The sequence below is a fragment of the Panthera pardus genome, unplaced genomic scaffold (genome assembly GCF_024362965.1).
Source record: "Panthera pardus isolate Hobbes unplaced genomic scaffold, ASM2436296v1 HiC_scaffold_24, whole genome shotgun sequence".
In the NCBI taxonomy this organism is placed as follows: Eukaryota; Metazoa; Chordata; class Mammalia; order Carnivora; family Felidae; genus Panthera; species Panthera pardus.
In genome coordinates this window covers 52,690,845-52,715,975 of record NW_026526810.1, presented here as the reverse complement: position 1 = coordinate 52,715,975, position 25,131 = coordinate 52,690,845, and the positions used below count along the sequence as shown (strand labels likewise).

General features: G+C 37.0%; 1 protein-coding gene and 1 long non-coding RNA gene across 3 annotated transcripts in view; one reads left to right on the top strand and one right to left on the bottom strand.

The window, feature by feature from the left end:
• The window catches only part of UBR1 (ubiquitin protein ligase E3 component n-recognin 1), a 132,113-nt gene extending 109,525 nt beyond the window's left edge, over positions 1-22,588 (bottom strand). For both annotated transcript variants that reach the window (XR_008417101.1, XM_053889137.1), the window contains exons 1-3: positions 22,481-22,588; positions 2,911-3,167; positions 259-337 (exon numbers count right to left, since the gene is read on the bottom strand). Coding sequence is in view for 1 of the 2 variants with exons in the window: in XM_053889137.1 (XP_053745112.1) it covers positions 259-337; positions 2,911-3,167; positions 22,481-22,561 (417 nt within the window). In the remaining variant the exon portion in view is untranslated. The remainder of the gene's footprint in view (positions 1-258; positions 338-2,910; positions 3,168-22,480) is intronic.
• A 170-nt stretch (positions 22,589-22,758) lies between these two features.
• Positions 22,759-23,551, top strand: LOC109263093 (uncharacterized). The gene is made up of 2 exons (XR_002078071.2): positions 22,759-22,872; positions 22,966-23,551. It is a non-coding gene; the product is annotated as an uncharacterized LOC109263093 (long non-coding RNA).
• The last annotated feature ends 1,580 nt before the right edge of the window (positions 23,552-25,131 follow it).

Sequence of the window (25,131 nt, the reverse complement as noted above, 5' to 3'; positions counted from 1 at the left end):
AGTGGTTACACAGGTGTTTGCTTCACAGTTCTTTAAGGGGTTCATATGGTTTATACAATCATTTGTATAAAAATGACCTATCTCACAAAAAATTACAAAGGGCTGCATCTTGAGGTGATATTATGTGATATTTAACCAAAGCTAAAGGTTCAGTTATCAGAACTATTATAGCAGGAATTCAAGTACTGGTCAGGTATTTGGACCAGATGGCCACCAGGTTCCTGCTAATCTAGAGATTTTATGGATCTATTTTCATACCTTGTAACGATGATTTTTATGAACACTATTCTGGAAGCAGTCCATACAGAGTACACATGTTGGGTCAATTGCACAGTCCCTGAAAAAGATTGAGAATTAGATTCCAAAATTCAGAAGACGTCAATGATGCTTAAGATATGACTATAATATAATGTGAATGAGTTTCCCGTGTGGTACACGAACTGAATATGAAAATGTCTCAAAAACTGAATTCCAAATAACTTGAGCCATATTTGAATATGTAAGTTTGGATGTTTGGTTTTTGCCTCTTAAATCAACCTCATTATTTTGAGCTTTTAGCTGGTTTCAGACTGTTAAGTTGCAATTCAAGATTAGTTTTGTGAAAAATGATTAACTTTTTTTCCCCATTATCTGTCATCATCTTACCCTACTGCATTTAAAAACATATTTTTACAAACAATGATTGTTCACTGGTAAATGAGGCTTGAATAAAGACAAAATTCATTAGAATACAAGCAGCCTGGGGTGCCTGGGTGGCTCTGTCGGTTAAGCATCCAACTTCGGCTCAGGTCATAATCTTGGGGTCTTTGAGTTCAAGCCCCGCGTCAGGCTCTGTGCTGACAGCTCAGAGCCTGAAGCCTGCTAAGGATTCTGTGTCTCCCTCTCCATGTGTCCCTCCCCCATTAGCACTCTCTCTCTCTCAAAAATAAACATTAAAATTTTTTTTAAAAAAAGAAGAAAAAAATGGAATAGAAGCAGCCTAAGGGCAGGAATGTTTATGACTGTGTTTATGAATGATATGTACTAAGCACCCAGAATAGTGCCAGGCACATGGTAGGTATTCAATTAATATTTACTGAATGAATGAAAAAAAAATTCAATCTCTCTTAATCTCTTCCCTACTAACTCCTAAAATGCACATAAATCTTATTTAACATTTTTCAGAGAAACATTAGAAGCAACATAAATTGGTGAAAAGTGCAAAATTAATTTTTAAAATACTGATTTAGAAGAGTGGAAGAGATGGAATTGGAAAATTTTAAAAATTATATATATATATATATATATATATATGTATTTTTTTTTTAATGTTTATTTTTGAGAAAGAGACAGAGCGTGAACAGGGGAGGGGCAGAGAAAGAGGGAGACAGAATCTCTCAGCACAGAGCCTATGCAGGGCTTGAACTCATGAACCACGAGATCATAACCTGAGCTTCAGTCAGATGCTTAACCAACTGAGCCACCCAGGCACCCCTGTTTTAAAAATGATTTTAAAGGCTAATAGGAAATAAAGATAGCCTAATAATACTCTCAAAAGCATACATTATCTACTGTCCAGTACTGACATTCTGAACTGGATAATTATTTGCTGGGAATAGAGGAGACTGTCCTGCACACTGCAGGATGCTTAAGTGTCAATCTTGGCCTCTACCCACTAGATGTCGTTACCATTTCCCCAGTTGTGACAATTAAAAATGCTTCCATGACACTTTTGGAGAAATGAGATCTACAAATGTCTACTGTGCTTTAGCTGAAACAGACTAGGCTTCAGCTCAAATTTATGTAAGAAGATAAACCTTACTACCTACGTAGCAAAATAGTACACAAAATATAAAAGCTGACTTTTTTCCTAAGAAAAGAATAGGGTAATGATACTATGTTCTAAACAACTATTAACTACATATAAACCAGCCAAACCTAGAATTACAGGAAGTAAAAGCCAATTCTCTGAATTTATGAAGTCTAAAAATTCACTCCTAACCTAAACTACCTCTAGTAAAGGGAAAAAACTCACTAAAACTAAAGTGCAACTAAGATCTAAAAGATGAAAGCTTCAGGCAGGAGCAGGGAGTAAAACCGTTCTCTGTGCTACCATGATTTGTTTTTTTTTTTTAAGTTTTTTTTTTTTTTTAACGTTTATTTATTTTTGAGACGGTGAGAGACAGAGCATGAACAGGGGAGGGTGAGAGAGAGGGAGACACAGAATCTGAAACAGGCTCCAGGCTCTGAGCTGTCAGCACAGAGCCCGACGCGGGGCTCGAACTCATGGGCCATGAGATCATGATCTGAGCTGAAGTCGGACACTTAACTGACTGAGGCACCCAGGCGCCCCTGTGCTACCATGATTTGTAAGGCAACTGCTCTCACAAAGGGCAAAAACCCTAAGGCTGCTTTCAGTTTCCCTACCACTGGCCTTTTCTACTCAACTTAATTCCAACTGTTGCTATAGGTCCACAATCCCCTGATACCAAATCTCACTTGGTAGAAAAAAATGACGTGAAATGATGTGAAGACTATACCATTTGCTGTGAATATTCATAGATTTCTTACAGAAATGCTATGTTTGATGATAGGATCCTGTCCTAACTCTGCTGGAGAAGAGTTCAGAATTCAGAAATACACTGGCCCCAGGGTTTCATATTAAGAGTATGTGGACTACATTAAAAACAAGACAAAAATCTATCCGTTATATGCTTTTAGAGAACAGGAAAGTGAGACAACTATTTAAGTCATACGTTCAAAAACAAGCTGTACAAGCAAAAACCGACCTATAAGTGCGTAATAAAAGGAAGTTAATTAAGTAGGATTAAGTATACTATAAATAGTAATAAATTTTTAAAAATACATCATAAAATAAGTACAAAATACCAAGACTGAAGTTAACTAATCCTATAAATTTCTAATTCTTACCTACAAGAGTACGTTGTCTCTCCACTTTTGAAAACCTTCCCACAGAGTTGAAATGCTCCACTGTGCTTCAATTTCTCTAAGCAAATATCCGGATCTTCTCCAAATAAGTACCATTCCAGTGGAGTAAATATAGACATTTGTATACTCTCCTCCTGCTTTTCCAAGTCTGGGTCCATTTCAGCAGAATAAATTTCTGGCACCAACTGTGCCAAATGGTGCAAAAAAGTAGTATAAAAGTCAACTTGCTGATCCCACCACTGAAAGAAAACAAAAATTACACTTGGTTACAAGTTTCTTCTTAAAGATGTAGGGGTACAAATAATAGCACAATTCTGAAATTTCTGAGAGGCTGATTTACGATATATTCTTATTTTATCCCTTACCAATATAAAAGGAAAGTGGATTAAAAAAATAGCCTTGGAAATTAAGTGGCTGCTCACATACCACATATATCTGGGGGAAAAAAAAAAAAAGAGCAGCTGCAGTGGATGAGAATTACCCTTCCCTTCTGGACTGGGCAACTCCTGATCTCTGAAGATAATTCTAATACTAGTCAGGGGCTGTACAGACAAAGCATTCCCCACATTCTTAGTTTAAATGTTGTAAGGAATTGTAACATTTACTGAGAGATCAAAATGAATGAGTAGAAAAGAGTTTTTAGAACGCCAAAAGCACTAAACATAAAAGGAAATGGATTAATCAGACTCCTCGAAAGTAAACTTAAACCCTTCTGCTCTTCAAAAGAAACTACTACAAATGGCTTATTTGCCATGTTTATTTGTACATGAAAACATGCTCAACATCATTAGGGAAATGCAAATTAAAATGACAATGAGAAACCCCTACACAACTTATTTGGGTTTAGGTAAAAGAGAATATAAAAAACTTGACAATACCAGGTATAAACAAGAATGCGGAAAAGGAAAATGCTAGTAGGAACTGAAACTGGCATAACCACTTTATGAAAGTTTGGCAGTTTTATAGTTAAACATGCACTTACCTTACAACACAGCAATCAAACTTCTAGCTATCTACCTAAGAATTGAAAACTTAGGTTCATACAAAAACTTATACATGAATGTTACAAGAGTTTTAAGTTGCCAAAACCCAGAAATAACCCAATTGTCCTTCAACTGGTGAATTATAAACAAACTGTGGTATGGCCAAGCCATGGAATGAATACTGCTCAGGAATAAAAGGAATAAGTTATCAATAAATGCAACATCAAAATGTATTCTTATAAAACCAGTAAAGTTCAAAAGGCTATGCATTGATTGCCTCTTAGCAGTTAGGGCCATGTTCATAGAGCATCTGTGTGAACTGAGCAGAGCTCTCATCTCTGTGCCAAATTCCTGATTCCCGTAATAAGTAGGTTTCACAGACACTATATGAAGGTTTCAATAACACCATCATCTCATTCTTATCTTCAATCAAACAAGAAAGCTTTCCAAGCACCAAGAAATTCCGTCAAGAAAGACATTCGGTGATTACTTGCTGGCAATTTGGGCTTAAACATGAGGTATGATTACCCTAAACCATCCAACCAACCCAGCCCAATCAGTTTTTAATGCCACTCAGTAATAGCAAGCTTAAATGAACAGAGACAAGGGAAACAAAAGGTTGAGTGCACAGCTCTCTACTATCAACCCAATATTGACAATTTAGTTGCAGTTAACATCCTTCTAGTTAAATGAATGTTGCTCATTTGAAATGGGCTGGTTTTCTGGCTTTATTAGTATCTCATGTTTGTCTTATAATTATGTAAAAACTGGCATTTATACATATTTTGTATTTGTACACACTTAAGCTATATTCTAAAAACTAATTTAAAAATTTCTAAAGGCTATGTACTTTATAATCCCATTTATTTATTTATTTATTTATTTATTTATTTATTTATTTATTTATTTCTATTTTAGAGAGAGTACAAGTGGGAGAAAGGGGCAAAGGGAGAGAGAGAGAAAATCTTAAGCCACCTGCATGCTCAATGTGGAGCCCAACATAGGCCTCAATCCCACAACCCTGGGATCATGACCTGAGCTGAAATCAAGAGTCAGACGCTCAACTGACTGAGCCATCCAGGCGCCCTATATCACTCCATTTACAAGACATTGTGGAAAAGGCAAAACTACTACCAAGATGGAGGACAGCACAGTGGTTTGTCAAGGGTTTATACTACAAAGTAGAAATGACAGAATTTTTGAGTGCGATGGGATTGTTCTATACCTGTGTTATGGTGATGGTTAAACGAATGTTGGCAAATGTCAAAACTCACAGAACTGTACAATAAAAAGTTATTTATGTAAAATTTAAAAGTGCATTTTAAAGTACATAGTTTATAAAACGAAAAGGAAAGCCACAGATTGAGAGAAAATATCTGCAATAATACACTGAACACTTTCTCCCAAAGATAAAGAATAGGCAAGGACATTCTTTGTTCTCTCCTATTCAATATTGTTCTGACGGTCTTAGCTAGTGCAGTAAGGCAAGAAAAAGAAACAAATGGAATGATGATTGAAAGGGAAGAAGCACACTGTCTCAGGGTCATGAGTTCAAGCACTGTGTTGGGCTCCACACTGGGAGAGGAGCCTACTAAAAACAAAACAAAAAACAAAAAAACAAAAAAAACCCCAACTGTACTTCTGTATACTACCAACAATTTGAAAATGAAATTTTGAAAAATAGCATTCATAGTAGCATTAAAAATCTTAAAATATTTGGGCATCAATTTAATAAAAGATGTAAGACCTCTACACTACAAACTACAAAATATTGTTGAGATAAATTTCTAAAGCACCCAAATAAATGAAGAACTATATTATGTTCACTGATTGTAAAATTCAATATTAAGATATCTACACTTGCCAAACTGATCTACAGATTCCACACAATCCCAGCAAACATTTTTGTAGAAAGTGACAAGCTGATTCTAAAATGAATATAGAAATATAAAAAATTTAGAAGAGACTCATGTTACCTGATTTCAGGATTCACGTAAATCTATGCTAATTGAGACAGTGTAGCAGAGGCATGAAAAAAGACATATTTATCAATGGAACATAAGAGAGAGTCCAAAAATGAATCCACACATAGTCAATTTTTTCATGAAAAGGAACCAACACCATTCAAAGAAGATGGTCTTTTCAAAAAAATTATAGAGGCAATCAGATATCCTTATAAAAAAGTAAACTTCAATCTATACTCTATGCCAAACACAAAAATGAATTTGAAATGCATCATACACTTAAATATAAAAGCTAAAATCATAAAACTTCTTAATGAAAACTCTTGCCATCTTGGAGCAGGTCAAGATTTCTGGAACAGGGCACAAAAAGCATTAAGCATTAAAAAAATGGATTTGATAAAAATTAAAGCCTTCTGCTCTTCAAAATGAACATGAGTAACTAATATCCAATTCTGCTACTCACTATGCATTTTTCAAATCTTTCACACAACCAAATAATTAAGATTAATTTTGGAATGGATATATGTTAAAATGAACATGCCTCTGCTTCTTGAGTCTATTTAGCTATATACCTTCTGTGAAATTACACAGAAATAGGAAGCAACAAAGAAGTTTATTTATCACACACTAATCCAACTTGCCGGCAGGGCACAGGACATCCACCCATAAGCTATCTATATAGCCAAGGCCCTGGCCCTCTTGGCACAGGAACACCCTTGTCCCAAGCTGTGAGACTGACTGTTCAGTCCACTAGGAAATGTAATCTAGGCAAAAAACTCATCAAGAGAATAAAGGAACTCTAGAAAAAGTAACAGGTATGGAAAATTACAACTCTTCAGTCTGTAAGAACAAAGGCTAGATAATGTTTATAAAATCATGAGGAGTTTTGACAAGGTGAACATATAATTGTTCACTATACCTTAAATTAACAGGTGCCCCCTTAAGAGTGTTAAAAACAATTTTCAGGGCAAAGTACAGAAATCAGAATTTTATTTAGCTATGATAAACTCATAAAATTGTCAAAAGAGTTTTATAAAGCTGAAATATACTTAGAATTAAGAATTTACATAAAGTTCTGTACAGGTAACAAAAAAAGTTACAGATATTTGACTATATATAAAGCTTTCTGAGTGTGCTTTCCTGAAGCTCAACATGCCATCCATAAGTAAATTCAACTCATTAAAACTTTATGTAAATTGGATTATTTGGTGGTGTTTTAGAAGTTCTTTATGTATTTTGGATACTAGCTCTTTATTAGATATATCATTTGCAAATATCTTCTCCTATTCTGTGGGTTGCCTTTTAGTTTTGTTGACTATTTCCTTCACTGTGCAGAAGCTTTTTATTTTGATGTAGTCCCAATACTGTATTTTTTTGTGTCCCTTGCCTCAGGAGGCCTATGTAGAAAAAAGTTACTGTTTGTGTTCTCTTCTAGGATTTTTATGGTTTAGGTCTTTATCCATTTCAAATTTATTTTTGTGTATGCCTTCATTCTTTTGCATGCTGCTATCCATGCAAAAGTGTCTTTTTCCCATTGGATATTCTTCCCTGATTTGTCAAAGATTACTTGGCCATATAATTGCGGCGTTATTTCTGGGTTTTCTATTCTGTTCCATTGATACATGTATCTATTTTTGTGCCAGTACCATACCGTTTTGATTACTACAGCTTTGGAATACAACTTGAAGTCTGGAATTGAAATGCCTCCAGCTTTTTCTTTTTCAAGGCTGCTTTGGCTATTCAGGATCTTTTGTCATTCCATACAAATTTTAGGACTGTTAGTTCTAGCTCTGTGAAAAATGCTGCTTGGTATTTTGATAGAGACTGCATTAAATGTGTAGATTGATTTTGGTAGTACAGACATTTTAACAATATTTGTTCTTCCAATCCATGAGTTTGGAATGTCTTTCCATTTTCTTGTGTCATCTTCAATTTCTTTCATCAATGTTTTATAGTTTTCAGAGTACAGGTCTTTCACTTCTTTGGTTAGGGTTATTCCTATGTATCATGTTATTTTTGGTGCAGTTTTAAGTGGGACTGTTTTCTGAATTTCTCTTTCTGCTGCTTCATTATTGATGTATAGAAATGCAACAGATTTCTGTACATTGATCTTGGATCCTGCGACTTCACTCAATTTGCTTATCAGTTATAGCACTTTTTTGGTGGAATCTTCCAGGTTTTCTATATAGAGTACCGTGTCATCTGCAAAGAGTAAAAATTTTACCTCTTCCTTACCAATTTGGATACCTTTTATTTCTTTTTGTTGTCTGATTGGTGTGGCTAGCACTTCCAATACCATGTTGAATAAAAGTGGTGACAGTGGACATCCTTGTCTTGTTCCTGACCTTAGGGGAAAAGCTCTCAGTTTTTCCCCACTTAAGGTAATGATAGCTGAGGGTTTTTCCTTACATGGCCTTTATTATGTTGAGATATGTTCCCTCTAAACCTACTCTGAGGAGGGTTTTTATGAATGTATGTTATATGCTGTCAAATGGCTTTTTCTGTGCCAATTGCAATGATCGTATAGTTCTTATCCTTTCTCTTATTGATGTGCTGTATCACACTGATAAGATTTGTGAATATTTGACCACTTTTGCAAATCAGGAATAAATCCCACTTAATTGTCGTGAATGATTTTTTTAATGTAACATAATTCTCCAAAGAAGACATACAAATGGCCATCAGAAATATCAAAAGATGCTCAACATTGGGGCATGTGGGTGGCTCAGTCAGTTGAGTGTCCAACTTTGGCTTAGGTCATGATCTCACAGTTCGTGGGTTCAAGGCCCGCAATGGGCTCTGTGCTGACAGCTCAGAGCCTGGAACCTGCTTCATATTCTGTGTCTCCCTCTCTCTCTGTTCCTCCCCCACTCGTGCTCTGTCTCTCTCTGTTTCTCAAAAATAAACACTAAAAAAAAAAAAAAAAAAGATGCTCAACATCATTCACCATCGGGGAAGTGCAAATCAAAACTACAATGAGTTATCATCTCACACCTGTCAGAATGACTAAAATCAACAACATAGAAACAACAGGTGTTGGCAAAGATGAGGAGAAAAAGGAACCTTTCACACTGTTGGTAGGAATGCAAATGGTGCAGCCACTGTGGAAAACAGTATGGAGGTTCTTAAAAAAGCTAAAAATAGATCTACCTTATGATCCAGCAATCATACTACAGGGTATTTATACAAAGAACACAAGAACGTGAAGTTAAAGGGATACATATACCCATGTTTACAGCAGCATTACTTACAGTAGCCAAGATATGGAAGCAGCCCAAGTGTCCATCGATTGATGAATGGGTAAAGAAAATGTGATGTATATATATACACAAGAGTATTATTCAGCCATAAAAAAGAATGAAATCTCGCCATTTGCAATGACATGGATGGAGCTAGCCAGTATAATGCTAAGCGAACTAAGTCAAAGACAAATACCATATAGTTTCCCTCATATGGGGGATTTAAGAAACAAACAAGCAAAAGAAAAAAGATGAGAGAGACAAAGAGACAAACCAAGAAACAAACTCTTAACTATAGAGAACGAACTAATGGTTACCAGAGGGGAGAGGAGTTAAGGGGATGGGTAAAATAGGTGATGGGGATTAAGGAGTGCACTTGTCGGGTGCCTGGGTGGCTCAGTAGGTTAAGCGGCCAACTTCGGCTCAGGTCATGATCTCACATTTCATGAGTGCAAGCCCTACATAGCGCTGTGTGCTGACAACTCAAAGCCTGGAGCCTGCTTCAGATCCTGTATCTCCCTCTTTCTCTGCTCCTCCCCTGCTCACACTCTGGTTTTCTCTGTCTCTCTCAAAAATAAGTAAACATTAAAAAAAAAAAAAAAAAGGAGTGCACTTGTCACGATGATCAGAGGGTGATGTACGGAAGTGTTGAATCACGATATTACACACCTGAAACTAACATAATGCTGTATGTTAACGGTAATTAAAATAAAAACTTTTAAAAAATTTATGTAAAATACATTATGTTAAAATTAGGTATTATCGTAGGAATGGAAGTAGCCCATCCTCTCTGAAGGGTAATTTTGAGATAATTATTAATTTTTTTTATTTAAAAAAATGTTTAGGGGCGCCTGGGTGGCTCAGTCGGTTAAGCATCTGACTCTGGCTCAGGTCATGATCTCACGGTTTGTGAGTTCGAGCCCCGTGTCGGGCTCTGTGCTGACAGCTAGGAGCCTGGAGTCTGCTTTGGATTCTGTGTCTCTGTCTCTCTCTGCCCCTCCCCCACTTGTGCTCTATCAAAAATAAATTAAATGTAATAAAAAAAGAAAAAAAATGTTTAATGTTTTTATTTTATTTAGAGAACAAGAGAGAGAGAGAGAGAGAGAGAGAGAGCGAGCACGTGAGCAGGGGAGGGGCAGAGAGAGAGGTAGAGAGAGAATCCCAAGCAGGGTCTGCATATCAGAATAGAGCCCAACAGGGGGCTCAAACTCACAAACCATGAGATCATGACCTGAGCCAAAATCAAGAGTCAGATGCTTAACAAATAAGCCACCCAGGCACCCCTAAAAAAATTTAAATTTAAAAATCCTTTGCCCCAGAATTCCCACTTTTAGAAATTTATTCCTTGGGTAAACTCAAATGTGCAAAAAGAACAAAAATATAAGAAATACAAGTATTTTATTTGCAGCATTATTTATAATAGTAAAAGGCAAGAAACAACCTAAATGTCTCCCAATACAAGTTGAATAGATCATGATATATAAATTCAAATGCAGCCAGTATAAAAAGCAGGAGGGCACAGATCTGTATTTCCTGATATGGAACATTCTTCAAGTTACACTGTTAAATAAAAAACAAAAGATATGTAACTGTGAGTATATGCTACCACTTATAAAGGGAGATGGGGAAAAAAAACAGAGGAGACATAGTTATGTATGCTTACATTTACACAGAAAATCTCTGAAAGGATTCAAAATAAATTACAGTAGGAAGAGCTCTGAAAAGGATTTATTTTTCTCTAGACAGCCTATTTTACTATTTTATTTTTTTACTATTTTATTTTTTCAATCTACACATTTTACGTGTGGAAAGTTATTCATAAAAACAGTAAACTAAAAACTTTAATGTCCATCAATAGGGAAATAGCTTAAGAAATTGTGCAATCTATCATTTAGCCATATTGCCCAACTGTGCAAAGATATATATACCAGGGTGTTCCTATAATGTCACTTGTACCTGAAAAAATGAGGTCCACCTAAATGTCTATTTTGTACATCATATACAAACATATACTTTCCTAAACACAGATAAAGATCTGGAAGGAGAAACACCAAACTGTTAACAGTGGTTACATGGAGAGAAGGAACTGGGGAGACAATCCAGGGATTTCACATTTTACTCAAAACAATGTTATACTGTTTGACCTTTTTTACACAAGTGTCAATACTTTTGCAATTAAGAGAAAAAAAAAAATTAAAAACTCTGTAAGATATAATACACCCATTTAAGGTGATGCCAAATAGTTTCAAAATATCTTCCTGAAGACAATAACTACAAAGAAAAAATATAATAACTTTAAAGTAGAGAAACCTTGCAGATGCCAATTTGACCAAGTGATTAAGATAAATATCTCTAGTAACAAGAATATTGATACCAAGAATCCCTTAATGTGATACACTGAGAAGCTTATGGTACCACTTTTGTATTATTTTGCCAAAAATGCATAGCCTCAGGGCGCCTGGGTGGCTCAGCTGGTTAAGCATCCGACTTCGGCTCAGATCATGATCTCACAGTTCATGAGTTTGAGCCCCATGTCATGCTCTATGCTGACAGCTCAGGGCCTAGAGCCTGCTTCAGATTCTCTGTCTCCCTCTCTCTCTGCCCCTACCCAGCTTACACTCTGTCTCTCTCTCTCAAAAATAAATAAACATTAAAAAAAATTTTTTTTTTAATTGCACAGCCTCATTCTAATCATGAGAAAACATCAAATCCAAATTGAGGAACATTCTACAAACTAACTTCAATATTCTTAAAAAATGTCAAGGTCACGAAAAACAAGGCAAGATGCGGTGCCTGGGTTGGGTAAGCAGCTGAGTCTTGATCAGGCTCTGCGCTCACAGTAAGAAGCCTGCTTTGGTTCCTGTCTCCCTCTCTCTGCCCCTCCCCTACATGTGTGCAACGACCACACGCACGCGCTCTCTCCTTCTCTTGCTCTCTCTCTAAAACAAACAAATGTTTAAAAAAAATTTTTTTTTAAAGAAATATAAGTCAAGACCAAGACGCTGTTACAAACCTGAAAAGACTTTGGAGAAATTGAGACATAGTTATAGGCTGGAAGAGATCAAGGAGAAATAATAACTAAATGTAATGTGGGATCCTGGATAGGACCCTGGAACAGAAAAACAATGTTAGTGGGAAAAATAGTGTAATTCAAATAAAGTCTATAGTTTAGTTAGTGTCATTAGTTTCCTGTCCCTGATACATACTGTGGTTATGGAAGATGCCTAACATTAGGGAATGCATGAGTGAAGGATATAAAAGAACTGTGCTGTTTTTGCAAGTTTTCTGTAAAAGTCTAAAATGAGTTCAAAAGAAAAAGAACCAGTACTGAAGATGTTTATTTATTAATACAGAAAGGCATTAATAATGTATAGTTTAGTAGAGCAAATTACAAAGCAGTATATATAAAACCTTATTTTGGTTAAATATATCTATTTATATGAGGGAAAAAATCAGGAGGAATACACACCAAAATGTTAAGAGCAGTGGGTAGTGAGATTTTAATGTATTTTCATGGAATCTGTATGTTTGCTTACAGTATATGAACATATTTCCATATTTGGGGGGATTTTTTTCAATTATAAAATTAAAAATATTTTACTAAAACCTTAAAAAAATAAAAAAACTACACCTTCCATTCCAGTATTCTAACTCCAACTTTTCTAGGGTACTCAACAGACCAACATCTTGTTTTCTCCAGAAATGTAGCAACAATTGTAACTGTGAAATAGAGAATATCTAATGTTCTACGGTATACCTAAGGTTATTTTCTCCAAACAGTACTCATGAAAAACAAAACAAAACAAAAAATCCTGAATATTTACTGCTATATACCAAACAAAAAACTTTTCTGTGTTACTTATATAATGGAAGTCATAGAATTAGTTCTTTTCAAGTTTTTGAAGAATTCTTAGAAGAACATGAGAAATTTGACAGTCACCAAAACCAAAGGGATCTTCTGGTTCAGGTCTCTCATTTTATATATGAAAAAACTGAATCACAGGGAGAATTAACTGGCTTTTCCAAGATCATATAGCCAATTAGTATCAGAGCCAGGAACAGATCTTAGGCATCCTAACTCCTTCAGTGCTCATTCTACTCAACCAAATAGAAGTACACAGTTCTTTTAAATTTACCCTCCAGACTAACAATTTCACTTTAGTAGTAAAACAAAACAAGTAACATAGTTTCACCTTTTTATTTTTTTTTCTTCCAAATGAAGTCTCTTCCCTAAAAACTGCCTATTGCATATCTTAGTCATTGGATGTTTTAGTACGAAGAACTAGTATTTTATGATGTTATCTTTATATTGTTGGCTGATTTGGGCAGAATGTCTGGGTGTTGATGCCTTAAATGTCCTCTCCAGTGATCTTACCACTAGCTGTCCACCGTTCCACCCCCATGGAGTGTTATTCCTTAAGGTCCATCTAGCTTAAGGCCCTCCTCTGTGAACGTTTCACTGATCAGCCTAAGAAAATTATTCTCCCCTGTAACTCCAATACAGCACTTACTGAAGGAGGTAGTCATTCAGTACCTATACCTCTGGCAAATAATATTAGTTATCGTTGTATGTGTACACTTAGCCTCTTCACCAAAACTATAAATTCCCTGATGGGAGAACCATTGCCTTACGAATCCCTGTATCCCCACAGGCCTACACAAGTACTTAATAAAAGTTCTCAGTCATTGCTGAATGTTATGGACTTCTTGCTAGAGAGAACAAAGCAAATGATGACATTAAGCCTTCTAAAACTATAGAATTCTTAAATGAGCTAAAGTATAATTTTACTTTTTCATGAAGACTTTTTCCTAGATTATTGTCACATCTATGGAAAATCTTTTTTGACTAAGATTGTCTTTTTTTCCAGATTAGAAAAACTACACAGGATGTATTTTACTAGGTGACATGTTCAGGGATTACTGGTGGCTAGAGTAGGCCTGATTTTCCTATTGTTTGGTTGTTTTTAGTGTTTTTACCCATTTGACATAAGAATAAAATTAAGAATTTTTAATTTCAAGGTCCAGAAGGAATAAATTTTTTTTTCAACATTTGCGGTTAAGAGAAGGCTTTCCTAACTTGACTCTTTGCTAAAAACAAGTTCTCACAATATTTAAATTCCCAAACATTCCAAACATTTTCCTCATCCCCACGGAGATTAAAGATATGTTCTCAATTCTGACCCAGGGACTTGGATGCCTGCTTGGAAACATCATTCTGGAAAAGAAACTAACTTGTAATAGGTTACTTTTGTTCAAACCACAGCTTACCCTTCCTTAGACAACTGTTTGGTATCTACCAGGCTTTAAAGGCCCTGTAACTTTTTTTCTAATTCTTCTGTTTTAAAGGAGTAACAAAATCTGGAGGCTCTAGAATTGTTCATGGTTAAGTACTGGATTAGTGTAATTGGAATATCTCCAGGCACCAAGAAATCTTTTGGTTACACTAAGTTTTCTTGTAATACTATCTGACAGATTCATAAAGCTTAAGAACAAGTAAACAATAACAAAAACCCTAGTTCAACTGCTTACTCCATGAGGAAATTCTACAACACATCTGATAATCAGTTCCCTAAACCTGTCTGAACACTTCCTCTCGGCCAATGTCCATTCTTACAGTTCATAATCAACCCAAAATCTACCTTCCTATAACTTTTACCCTATGCAGTCTGAAATAATCCAATACAATTTTGGGCTCTTTCAACCAACAGCCTTTCAAATAAATGAAGAAAATAACTATTAAGTCTCTCATCAGTCTCTTCATTCTGGGGCTACACTAGAACATAGAAATTAAAGAAATCTGTCCATCCCTAGAAATGACATTTGGCCATCCCTAATGACATGGTATTCAGACCACTCTCCATGTTGATTACTTTTATGGAATGTGACCAACATGCCTCCATACAGAGAAGTGGAACTGTTTCTTACCTTCCTTATCCATGGCGCTAAATAGCTCTAAAAGATCACATTCTTTTTTTGGTAGCCATATCTCATTATGACTTACTGAGTTTGCAGACAACCAAAACCTTTAGACTGATCGCATATAAGAGACCTGGTCCTATACACAAATACCGAGTCCTAGGTATAAGGTTGTATTTTCACCACAATTAACTTCCATTTTGTCAGTTTTGATGCAATATTCAGCCTGATTTCTTTCTGTGTATGTTCTATGATGTATTTCTTATCCCTGCCAGCTTTGTGTTGTGTGTAAATATGATAAGTAAGTATACTATGTCTTCATGGCCACTGATAAAATAAGCCAGGGTCAAATACAAAGTCATGTGACAAAAAGGCCCCTCTTTTTTCTTTTCTGTTAAGATAATATACAAGCACCCTGTCAGAATTTAGTTTTTGAAGGCATCCGGTCCCTCCTAAGCCATTCTCTCCCTTTTTATTCTCTGATCACAGGTTCATGCTCCAATTTTCTAAGCTCCCCTTGAAGTCTTTGGATGAATGAAATCTGCTTTCCTAAACTGTGGAATACACATTATCTTTCTACTCTATTGAATATATATCTGCAAATAAACTAAAATTCTTTCTTAGATGACAAGGTAGAGTATGTGTGTACATAAAAGTAAATGGGGCACCTGAGTGGCTCAATTGGTTAAACACTGACTCTTGATTTTGGCTGAGGTCATGATTTCACGAGCCCTGCATCAGGCTCCATGCACAGAAGCCTGACTGGGATTCTCTCTCCTCCTCTCTGCCACTCCCCGCTCATGCTTTCCCTCTCTCTCAAAATAAATAAACTTAAATAGTGAAATTCTCAAGGCAGAAACTTAAAAAAAGGAAGAAAATATGTTAAAAATAAATAAATGGATAAATTCATAGATTTTTCCTTGTGTTCTCAAGTCATTCTGGCTTACTCATAAATATCAAAAGTTCAAAGGCATTTTAAAAGGTAGTCCATAAAGACACAGCAAGTGGTTAAGCCCCACTCCTCCAAACAAGTCAAATAGACTTTGTTCTGAAGAATGGCATTAAATAAACTATTAGAAGGAGAATTATTACATTCAAGTGATTAACAGCAGACCCCATTCTCAACAGGGCCTATATCATTCCCAGACAGCAAGGAGGCACTTAAGGAAGCACAATAACTCTTCCAGAGTCATTCAGTAACATTTATTTAGTACAGCATATTTCCATAAGCACTTAACTTATTATAGGGTACAACTTAACATTTAAAAAACTGCTGCACCAGAGGCACCTGGGTGGCTCAGTTCATTAAGTGTCTGGCTCTTGATTTCGGCTAAGGTCATGATCTCACAGTTTGTGAGATGGAGCCCCACATTGGGCTCTGCACTGACAGCATGAAGTCAGCTTGGGATTCTCCCTCTCTCTCAACCCCTCACGCCCCTCAAAAGTATATACATACACTTAAAAAAAAAAAAGTATACAAATGCTTTAAAAAAAAAAAAAGAACTCATTAAATAACAATTGTTTCTTCAACAGGAGGCATGTTAATTCAGAATACCTTAAAAGAACACATAGGAGTTCATAGTAAATTACCCAGGACTAAAGAGGTCTTAATATTTTGTCTTAAGTCATCTGAGGCAATGAGTTAAAAGCCTAAAGAAAACTTTCATAGAGCACAGTGTATAATTAACACTTGTAGAAAATGGGTAAAATGATGGCAAGGGAAATCTGAAATAATCCCACATGAAGAGAGGATGGGCAGGACACTGCATTGCTTCATCATGCATTACTGATTATACACATATCTACCCAGTCCCTCTCTGCAGTATTGAGGACAAAACCCTCTTTATTTTGCAGGATGATGTCTGTTATTAAACATAAGCAGTCAATCATCAGCACCAGCTTATCCACACTAAATCACTAGTCTTCTCTAGACTATTACAGGTAGTGGGACTGTATCGATCACTCTGACCCGCAGTTTTAGGCCTCAGCTTCATGTCTGAGTTCACAGAGTCTGATACCGAAAATCAATTTTCTTAACTGCCTGCAATAAGAATTAGGAGATGGTGATAAAAAAAACAACAGGCACTATGCCCTGCTATGATCTGGTGACAAAGCCCTTCAGTCAGAACTCCAGAGACCTTGGTTTTCATCCTAGTTTTCTCCTTCTAAATGTGTCTTAACTACAGAAAGCTATGCTGTGGCCTAAAATGATATAGATATTCCAATTTCTAAGGAATATCACCACCACTGAAAAGAACATATAACTTCTTATTCCTTCGTCTACTATCTCAGTATTTTATTTATTTTTTAAAGACTTTTCTTTTTTTTATTTTTTAGTATTCATTTATTTATTTTGGGAAAGTGAGAGTGCAGGGGAGGGGAAGGGCAGAGAGAGGGAGAGAGAATCCCAAGCAGGCTCCATGCTCAGTACAGAGCCTGACTCAGGGCTCAGTCTCACAACTGCAAGATCACCACCTGAGCCGAAACTAAGAGTTGGACGCTTAACCAACTGAGCCACCCAGGCACCCCAAGGTTCCTATTTTCATAAGTAATCTACCATCCAATCTGGGGCTCAAACTCACAATCCTGAGATCAAGAGTCACATGCTCTTCAGACTGAGCCAGCCAGGCACCCCATCTCAGTATTTTAAAGTCAACTATCAAAAAAAAAAAAAAAAAATTGTTATCAATTAAAGATTCAGCACACATTTGAGATTGTGGATAATTTTTTCCTTGATTTTCATACTGATTATTACACAAACATAACAATATTAGATGTAAAAAAAAAAAACAAAAAACTAAAATCCCCCCATTTGGGGACAACATAATTTTGGGAGTAATGGAAATGTTCTATATCCCAATTTAGTAATAGTTACACATGTGTGTACATTTGTTAAGCCTCATCAACCTAAATGCTTACAATGGAATCACTTTATTGTACATAAAGGATATCTCAATGTTAATTTAAAAAATTCCCCTTTCAAAAAAAAAATTAAAATGAAATAAAAATTTTCCTTTCAATTTTAAACTTTTAGCCTCATTATCTCTTAACCTCCTCAACTCTTATTATCTCTACCTCTGCTCCACCTCAGTTAATGTCTTCTCATTCATTCATTCATTCATTCATGCATGCATCAAAAACAATTTTGAAGCAATGTGTTAGTACTGGAGATACAGATGTGAACAAGAAACAGTTCATGCTCTCAAGGAGTTTATGGTCTAGAGGGAAACACAGACACTGAACAGGCAATGCTGAGGATAGGCTGAGACATGCTGCATGCAACAGAAGTATGAAAAGTGTGCCCTAGGAACACACAGAGGTTCAGCTAACCTGGCTCTACCATCACAAAACCTGATGTACCTCCATGTTCTCAAACTCCAAAACCCCTTACTGAGCACAATGTTCAGTTCTTCCACTTATGTCAACATCATAACTTTTAATACCTCAAATACCACCAATTCCCCCAGAATTCCTACTTTGGCATTTCTTACACCCTCTTCTCCCTGCCACATTCAGCCTAAACTTTAACATTAGCTACCACCCCAATATGCCCCTTCATTTTTCTCCCCATCCTCCATTCACAACCTCCCTCCCCAATCACTACCAATCTTGTTAAAACAAATCACTGATGCTGATCCTCAGTTATTCATTAAGAATATGTAGACGTCTGCTATTTCGAGCACATACTGGGATATATCAGTGAACAAGTCAGACATAATCCTTGCCTTCATGTAGCTTACATTCAGATAGGAGTGATATTCAAATAAGTAAATAAAGACAACATACTAATTGCAAATCATAGGAAGTTCAGTAAGGAAATAAACAGGGTGGTTTGAGAGACAAGGGTAAGAGGAACCTATCTTTTAGACTTGGTAAGTATCAAGAAGAAACAGAGGAAAAACACTCCAGGAAAAAAGAACAGTAAGCAACAAAAGCAAAGCACAGGCCCCGAAGGAAGATAGATCTTGTGCTTGATTTAGAAACTAAAAGGCCAGGGTGGCTAATAGTGAATGAGGAGAAATAACAGGAAATGAGGGGAAGATGTAGGGGCCAGATCACACATGGTCCTGAAAAACTTGTAATGAGTTCACATTTTATTCCAAATAAAATGGGAAGCCATTGAAGGATTTAGGCAGAATACTGACATGATTTGATTTAGTCCTAAAAAGATTACTCTGGCTGATCTGTGCAGAATAGACTGGAAGAGGGCAGAAATGGAAGCAAAGAGATCAGTTAAGAGGCCACTGCAGTTGCCTAGGCAACAGATGGTGATAGGACTAGAGAGGTGGAGTGGAGACAGAGAGAGTTGTTTGTGTTCAAGAGCTATTATGGAAGTGTCATGAGACAGGGAGAACAAAATTCTTGATTGGCCTCCGTCTTTTCCCCTCCCCAAACCTGGTCCTTTCTCTCAGAATATGACACAGCCACAGCCATGAATGCTTAAACCAAAAACTGAGGATCCAGACATCATTTGTTTCTTCCCTTTTATCCTCAGGCCTAATATCCATAAGCAAATCTTTTTGCTTCTACCATACTTCCAAAGTCTCTCTCAAATCTATCTACTTCTCTTTATCTTCAGCGATATCTCTCTCTAGTACATGCCACCATCAGCTAAGGCTTGGGTTACAGCAGTAGCTTCATAATTGCTCCCCCTGTCTGAAACACTTATCAGACATCCAAGTGGATATATCAAGTAGGCAGTTAGTTGGATTTGTGATTCTGGAGCTCAGAAGTGAGATGACCTAGAGATATAAATTTGGGAACTGAACACATACCGATGGTATTTAAAGCCACAGAACTGGACAAAATCACATAGGCTGAGTGTGTAGACAGGGAAAAGAAAAGAGGGTAGTACCATGCTAGAAGACATCTGAGATGGACTTAAGAAAGAAAATCCAGTCAAAGAAGACAGAAGGCAGAAGTTCTGTCAGACCATCCCACCAACTCTCTGAATTCCCAGTTTTTCGCAGTCCTTATCTTCTGAACCCAATAAACGACCCTCTCCTAGAAACTATACCCTATGACACCATGCTACTCTCACCTCCTACCTGCTTGGTTGTTTCCTTTTTACATCTTTCTCTGGTTCTTCCTCCATCTTCTATCCCTGAAATTCAATCATTCCTGTCCCCAGTCCTTCTCCCTCCTTTCCCTCTCCCCCTCCATGTCTGTCTCTGTGTATATGCACAAGTACACACAGACACACACAGACACACATAGACACACACACACACACACACTTTCCTCTTCAAAGATCTCCATTTCCCACAATCTCAACTGTCAACTCTATACTGACAATCTCCACATGTCTGGCTAAGTCTTACTCAAAGTGTGACTGGCCCACAGACCAGGATTTCAGAATCAGGAGGGTATGCTGTGAAAATTCCCCACCCCAGACCTAAAAAATCAATTCCTTTAATGATTCTTAAGCAATGGCTTTTATAAATGCCCCATAATTCATACCTATTATTTCACCTTAATTGCATGTTAGGTGATATTAGGAATTTGAGAGCCTCCATGCTTTTCATAGCAATAGGACAGAGAAATGATCTGGAGTTTAAGAAGAAAGTTTTGGGGTTTTTTGTTGTTGTTGTTTGTTGTTGTTGCTGTTTTTAAAGAAAACAAAGTATAACCAAGGACAAGACTAATGGAGTTGGTAAGATTTCTAAAACCTTATAATTGTCCCATACTTACTATTTTTGTTTTCCTTGCCTCCCAATGGTAGTTTATAATACAAAATGATTCAAATGTTAAAGAATTTCTGGGCTTCTTTCACTTAACAGCAAAGAAATAGTAAACTGGAAGACCAGTATCTCACTCTACTGTCAGAATAAATGAAGACGGTAGCTTTAAAAAGAAAAGGAAAGGAAAAAGTATCTGGTCTTCATCCAGATATGATGACCCTCTTAGATCACCCTGTCTTGTATTAAAATTCTTTGAACACTTGTCTGATCTGTGTCACTAAACTGTGAGTTCCCTCAGGCTATTACACTTGTCTTGGCATCTACCTACTGCTTTGCAAAACCCAAAGTCTTGCCCCCAAGAAATCTCGTATTTCTTCAAGTACAGAATTTGCAAAATAACTCTAGCTTGATTCCTGTACTAATCTCCAATTACAAATAAGTGGAGTCTGGATTGAGGAGGTTTTACTATACCACTGGAAGAATTAGTGTATCAAAGCATTGGCAAAACATTTGGCAATACAAAATTACAGTAACACTTCTGTCCAGTTTCTGTACTCCTTCTAAGAGGTAAAAAAGCACAAGCTACCATTAAGACCAGATGTTTCAGCTGCTTCTCAATTTTTCCTACCTTCTCATTTCTTATCATCTCAAAGAGATGCTTCCTCCTTCAACACCAGCAGTGAAGCGAGGTTGAACTGCTATTTGAGGTGGAGGATGGTTGCAAGCACTGCTCTAGTTGGTCACCAAACTCTTATTCCAACTCCCTCCCTACCTGGTTTCTATCTCCCAGCCAGTCGCTCCAGTCCTTCCGGTGGATTCTTATTTCTGGAGCTCACTTAATTCTCTCAAACAACAATGCTTAAGTGTCTGCATGATTAAATAGTCCAAAAAATGCTTTTATTAAAACTACAAACCAAAGAACTTTTAAAGAGGTATATATCCTACACTTTTCTATGTGCAGCAATAAAGACAAAGTGATAAAACTGTTAACATCATGCATCGATCAAAATTTGGTTATTCCCTGTCTAGCTCCCCACTAGATGTTCAGGGACATCCAGAATATTCCCTAATAGTTACCTATCTCCTATCCTCCTCATCTGCTTTCTCCCTGTAGGCAGACTGCTAACTCAAATTTGCTCAGAGACAGTGAGGGCAAAATACAAGGGCAAAATATGGATTGCGAAATTAATTAATGGTGTGCTCTGTATTGAAAAGTCTGGAAGTTTCTTCTTCACCTTTAGAAAGAACAGATGACGGGTTCCTCCACTGAGGGTTAGGCCTGGGGTTCTCAAGATACTAGAATGAGGGACCACAGTTCCTACACCCCGTATCTTGACATGAGTTGACAGCATTCCCTGCCATTACCAGGCCCCACCCAGCCAGCTGTGAAACATAACATTAGGTGCAGCGTCCTGCATTTCTGTCATCAAGAGAAGGTGGCACTGCGTCCATCGGCAAATGGCTTTTCCTCCAATCCCGTCTTAGCCCCCATACCAGAGCATCTAATAGCATCACCAGTTATTTCTACTTCAGGATAGAGACATGCTTGAACTCGTCACGACTAATAAATGACAAAGTCATAATACTCCGTAGACTTGGCCGGCAGGAATGTGGGTAATGACTAACTTTTATTCCATGGCTTCCTTCCAGATCAATCCATACGACTCCCCCTCCCCAGAGCCGCCATAAGGGGCGAAGCCCGACATCCTCCTGAGCGCGGTATGGAGGGACTGGGGGGGGACAAAAGGAACTTGCCTACAAGGACTTACAGATGCCAGGAGCTGAGGGGTCTGGGGCAACTCCGTGCTGACTTCCATCCTCTCCGCACCCCCAGCCTCCTCGTCCGCCATCTTGAGGGAAACTGACACCCGCAGTTCCAGACCCCCGGCCGAAGACAAGCGGAAACCTGTGGCCGGTCCAAGAAACACGGGGCGGGCGACACTTTTACGACGGCCCCTGAAGTCAGGTTTGACGCAGAATCGAGGCGTGGCTTCCGGTCCGCTTCCCGGAAGCAAGCGTCACGGACCTTAGGGCTGGAGGTTTTTCTTCTCCTAATTTCTTAGTCGTAGTGCCTGGCCTCTGAATAGTTTTGCATCTGGTTCCGATGCTGGGAACTGTTGCGTCTACGAGGTAAAAAATAAATTCAGCGTCCATTTTGAAAGTAAGAAAACTGTGGGGGGCTGAGAACCTGTTCTAGGTCTCTTTCTATCCAGGTTGTTGGTCTGAGTGTGTTTGTCTCCCTCCGTACCCGCAGTGGCTCCCCAGAACCCGCAAAATGAGAAAGTACTCAAAGCTATTACATGTTTAGGAATGTAGCCCATGGACACTTGCACATGCGCACAAGAAAGCTAAAGCCGCATCCGCTTTGGGGAGAGGTGGGTGAAGAAATAACGAAAAAATGAAACCTTGTAGTCGTCTAGCCGTAGAGGGAGGACAAAATAAACATGGTCATCCGCGTTAGGGAATACCATACGTTGGTGTTAAAAAGAACAAAGTAGATTTTTGTGGAAAGATAAAGATGAGTTAAGTGAAGTGGGGGGGGGGGGGGAACCCAAGTTGCCGTAAACTATATATTTGTGCTTATGTGCGTTTAAATGCAAGGGGAAAAGCCTGAAAGGAAAGAACTAATAATAGCTCTGAGGATAGGAACTTAGTCAAGAGCTACTTTAACTTCATCTGTATTGTTTTAAATTGTTTACAAACTAACGATTTAATATACGATTTTAACAACGAGAAAAATAATGATAAAGCTAACATGCTGGAAGGAATTAAAAGCTAACTATTGGGGAAAAGGCTAAGTCATATCTTTACCTCAAATCATATATATCAAAATAATTCTTAATGAATTGAAGTTTACTAAAAAAAAGTAAAAAACAAAACGTAAATATTTGTATAATATTAGGACAGAGGAGGCTTTTTAAAGCATGACACCAAAGGCAGAAAATATAAAAAGACTGATAGGTAATTTAATCAAAATTTAAAACTTACATATAAAAATAAATTACACAAAGTTAAAAGTAAACAAAAATTGGGAAGAAAAGCCTGCAACATTCATGACAGACGAACAGATAAAATCCCAAAGAAGACTATTTCAATACAAAAATAGGCAAAATACATAAATATGCAACTCACTAATTTTGTATAAAGATGAAAAAACCTAACAAGTAAGCAAATAAATGCAAATTAAACAAAATGGGATTCCATTTATTGGATGTAAAGTTGGTCTGTTCCTGTTTTTTCTTAAAGATAACCACCATGTTGGTAAGCTGGAAGGATATTCATTGTTACATAAAAAACAAGTGTATTAGTAAGCCTACAGAAAGCAACGTTCAGAAGCCAGTTTTTCTTAAATGCATACTCTTTGGCCCAGTGATTACATTTTTAAGGCCATATCCTAAAGATCTAATTCAGGATGCAAGTGAAGTTTAAACTGCATCATTACTGGTAATGGAGAAAATTTAGAAACAACTCAGGTGCTCTTAATAAAGGACATTGGCTAAATAAACTTTGGTCACTCCATACAATGTAATTCTCTGCAGCCATTAAAAGTATTGTAGAACATTGATTCTCAAAGTGTGGTCTACAGACTCCCTGGGAATTCCCCAAATTTAGGAAGCTGATGGGGTGAAAACTTTTATAGTAACTTCTATAGTGATAACAAAGAAGTTTTGTGCTTCTTTTTTTATAAGCCATGTGATATTTGTACTAACTGATGCAGAAGCAATGGTGGGTGAAACTATTGGCCTCTTAGCACAAAATAAAAAGCAGTGGCACCAAATTCAAGTCACCAAAGTGATCTAGAAGTAATTTCTTGACTACCATGCTCTTGCAGTAAAAAAAAAAAAAAAAAGTGTGGGGAGGGGAGAATCTGTTTCCCAATGTCCTTGATGGAGCAGTAAAAATGTTACAAAATCTCAACCCTTTTAAGTATTCTGTATGATGAAATGGGAAGCACACATAAACCTTTTCTGTTGTGTTCAAAAGTATGATAGTTGACTTGAGGAGAAGCACTTGAGTTGCTAAGTCAACCAGCCAGTTTTTACAAGGAATACCCATTAACTTAACAAGTAACAGGTACCCGGGTACTTAGATATTTGGCAGGCATTTTCTCAAATATGAATAAGTAAGCTTTTCTCTTCAAGGAAAACAATTAGCAATTTTTGTTGTCCATTTTACTAGTAGAGATTTCAAGGGAACATTCTGTGGAAAACATATCTGCCACTGCGAGTTTGACAAAGTCCCAATGAAATTGGTGATATTAACATGCGTGATTTTTTGGACAATGTATAATGGAATATATTGACATTTTGAAGATCTGTATAACTCATTGAGCCAAAATCTTGTAAATATCAAACACAGGGTATTATAAAGAATGGGTGAAAGATCCATTCACATTGCTAAATAGACCAATAGAATTTAA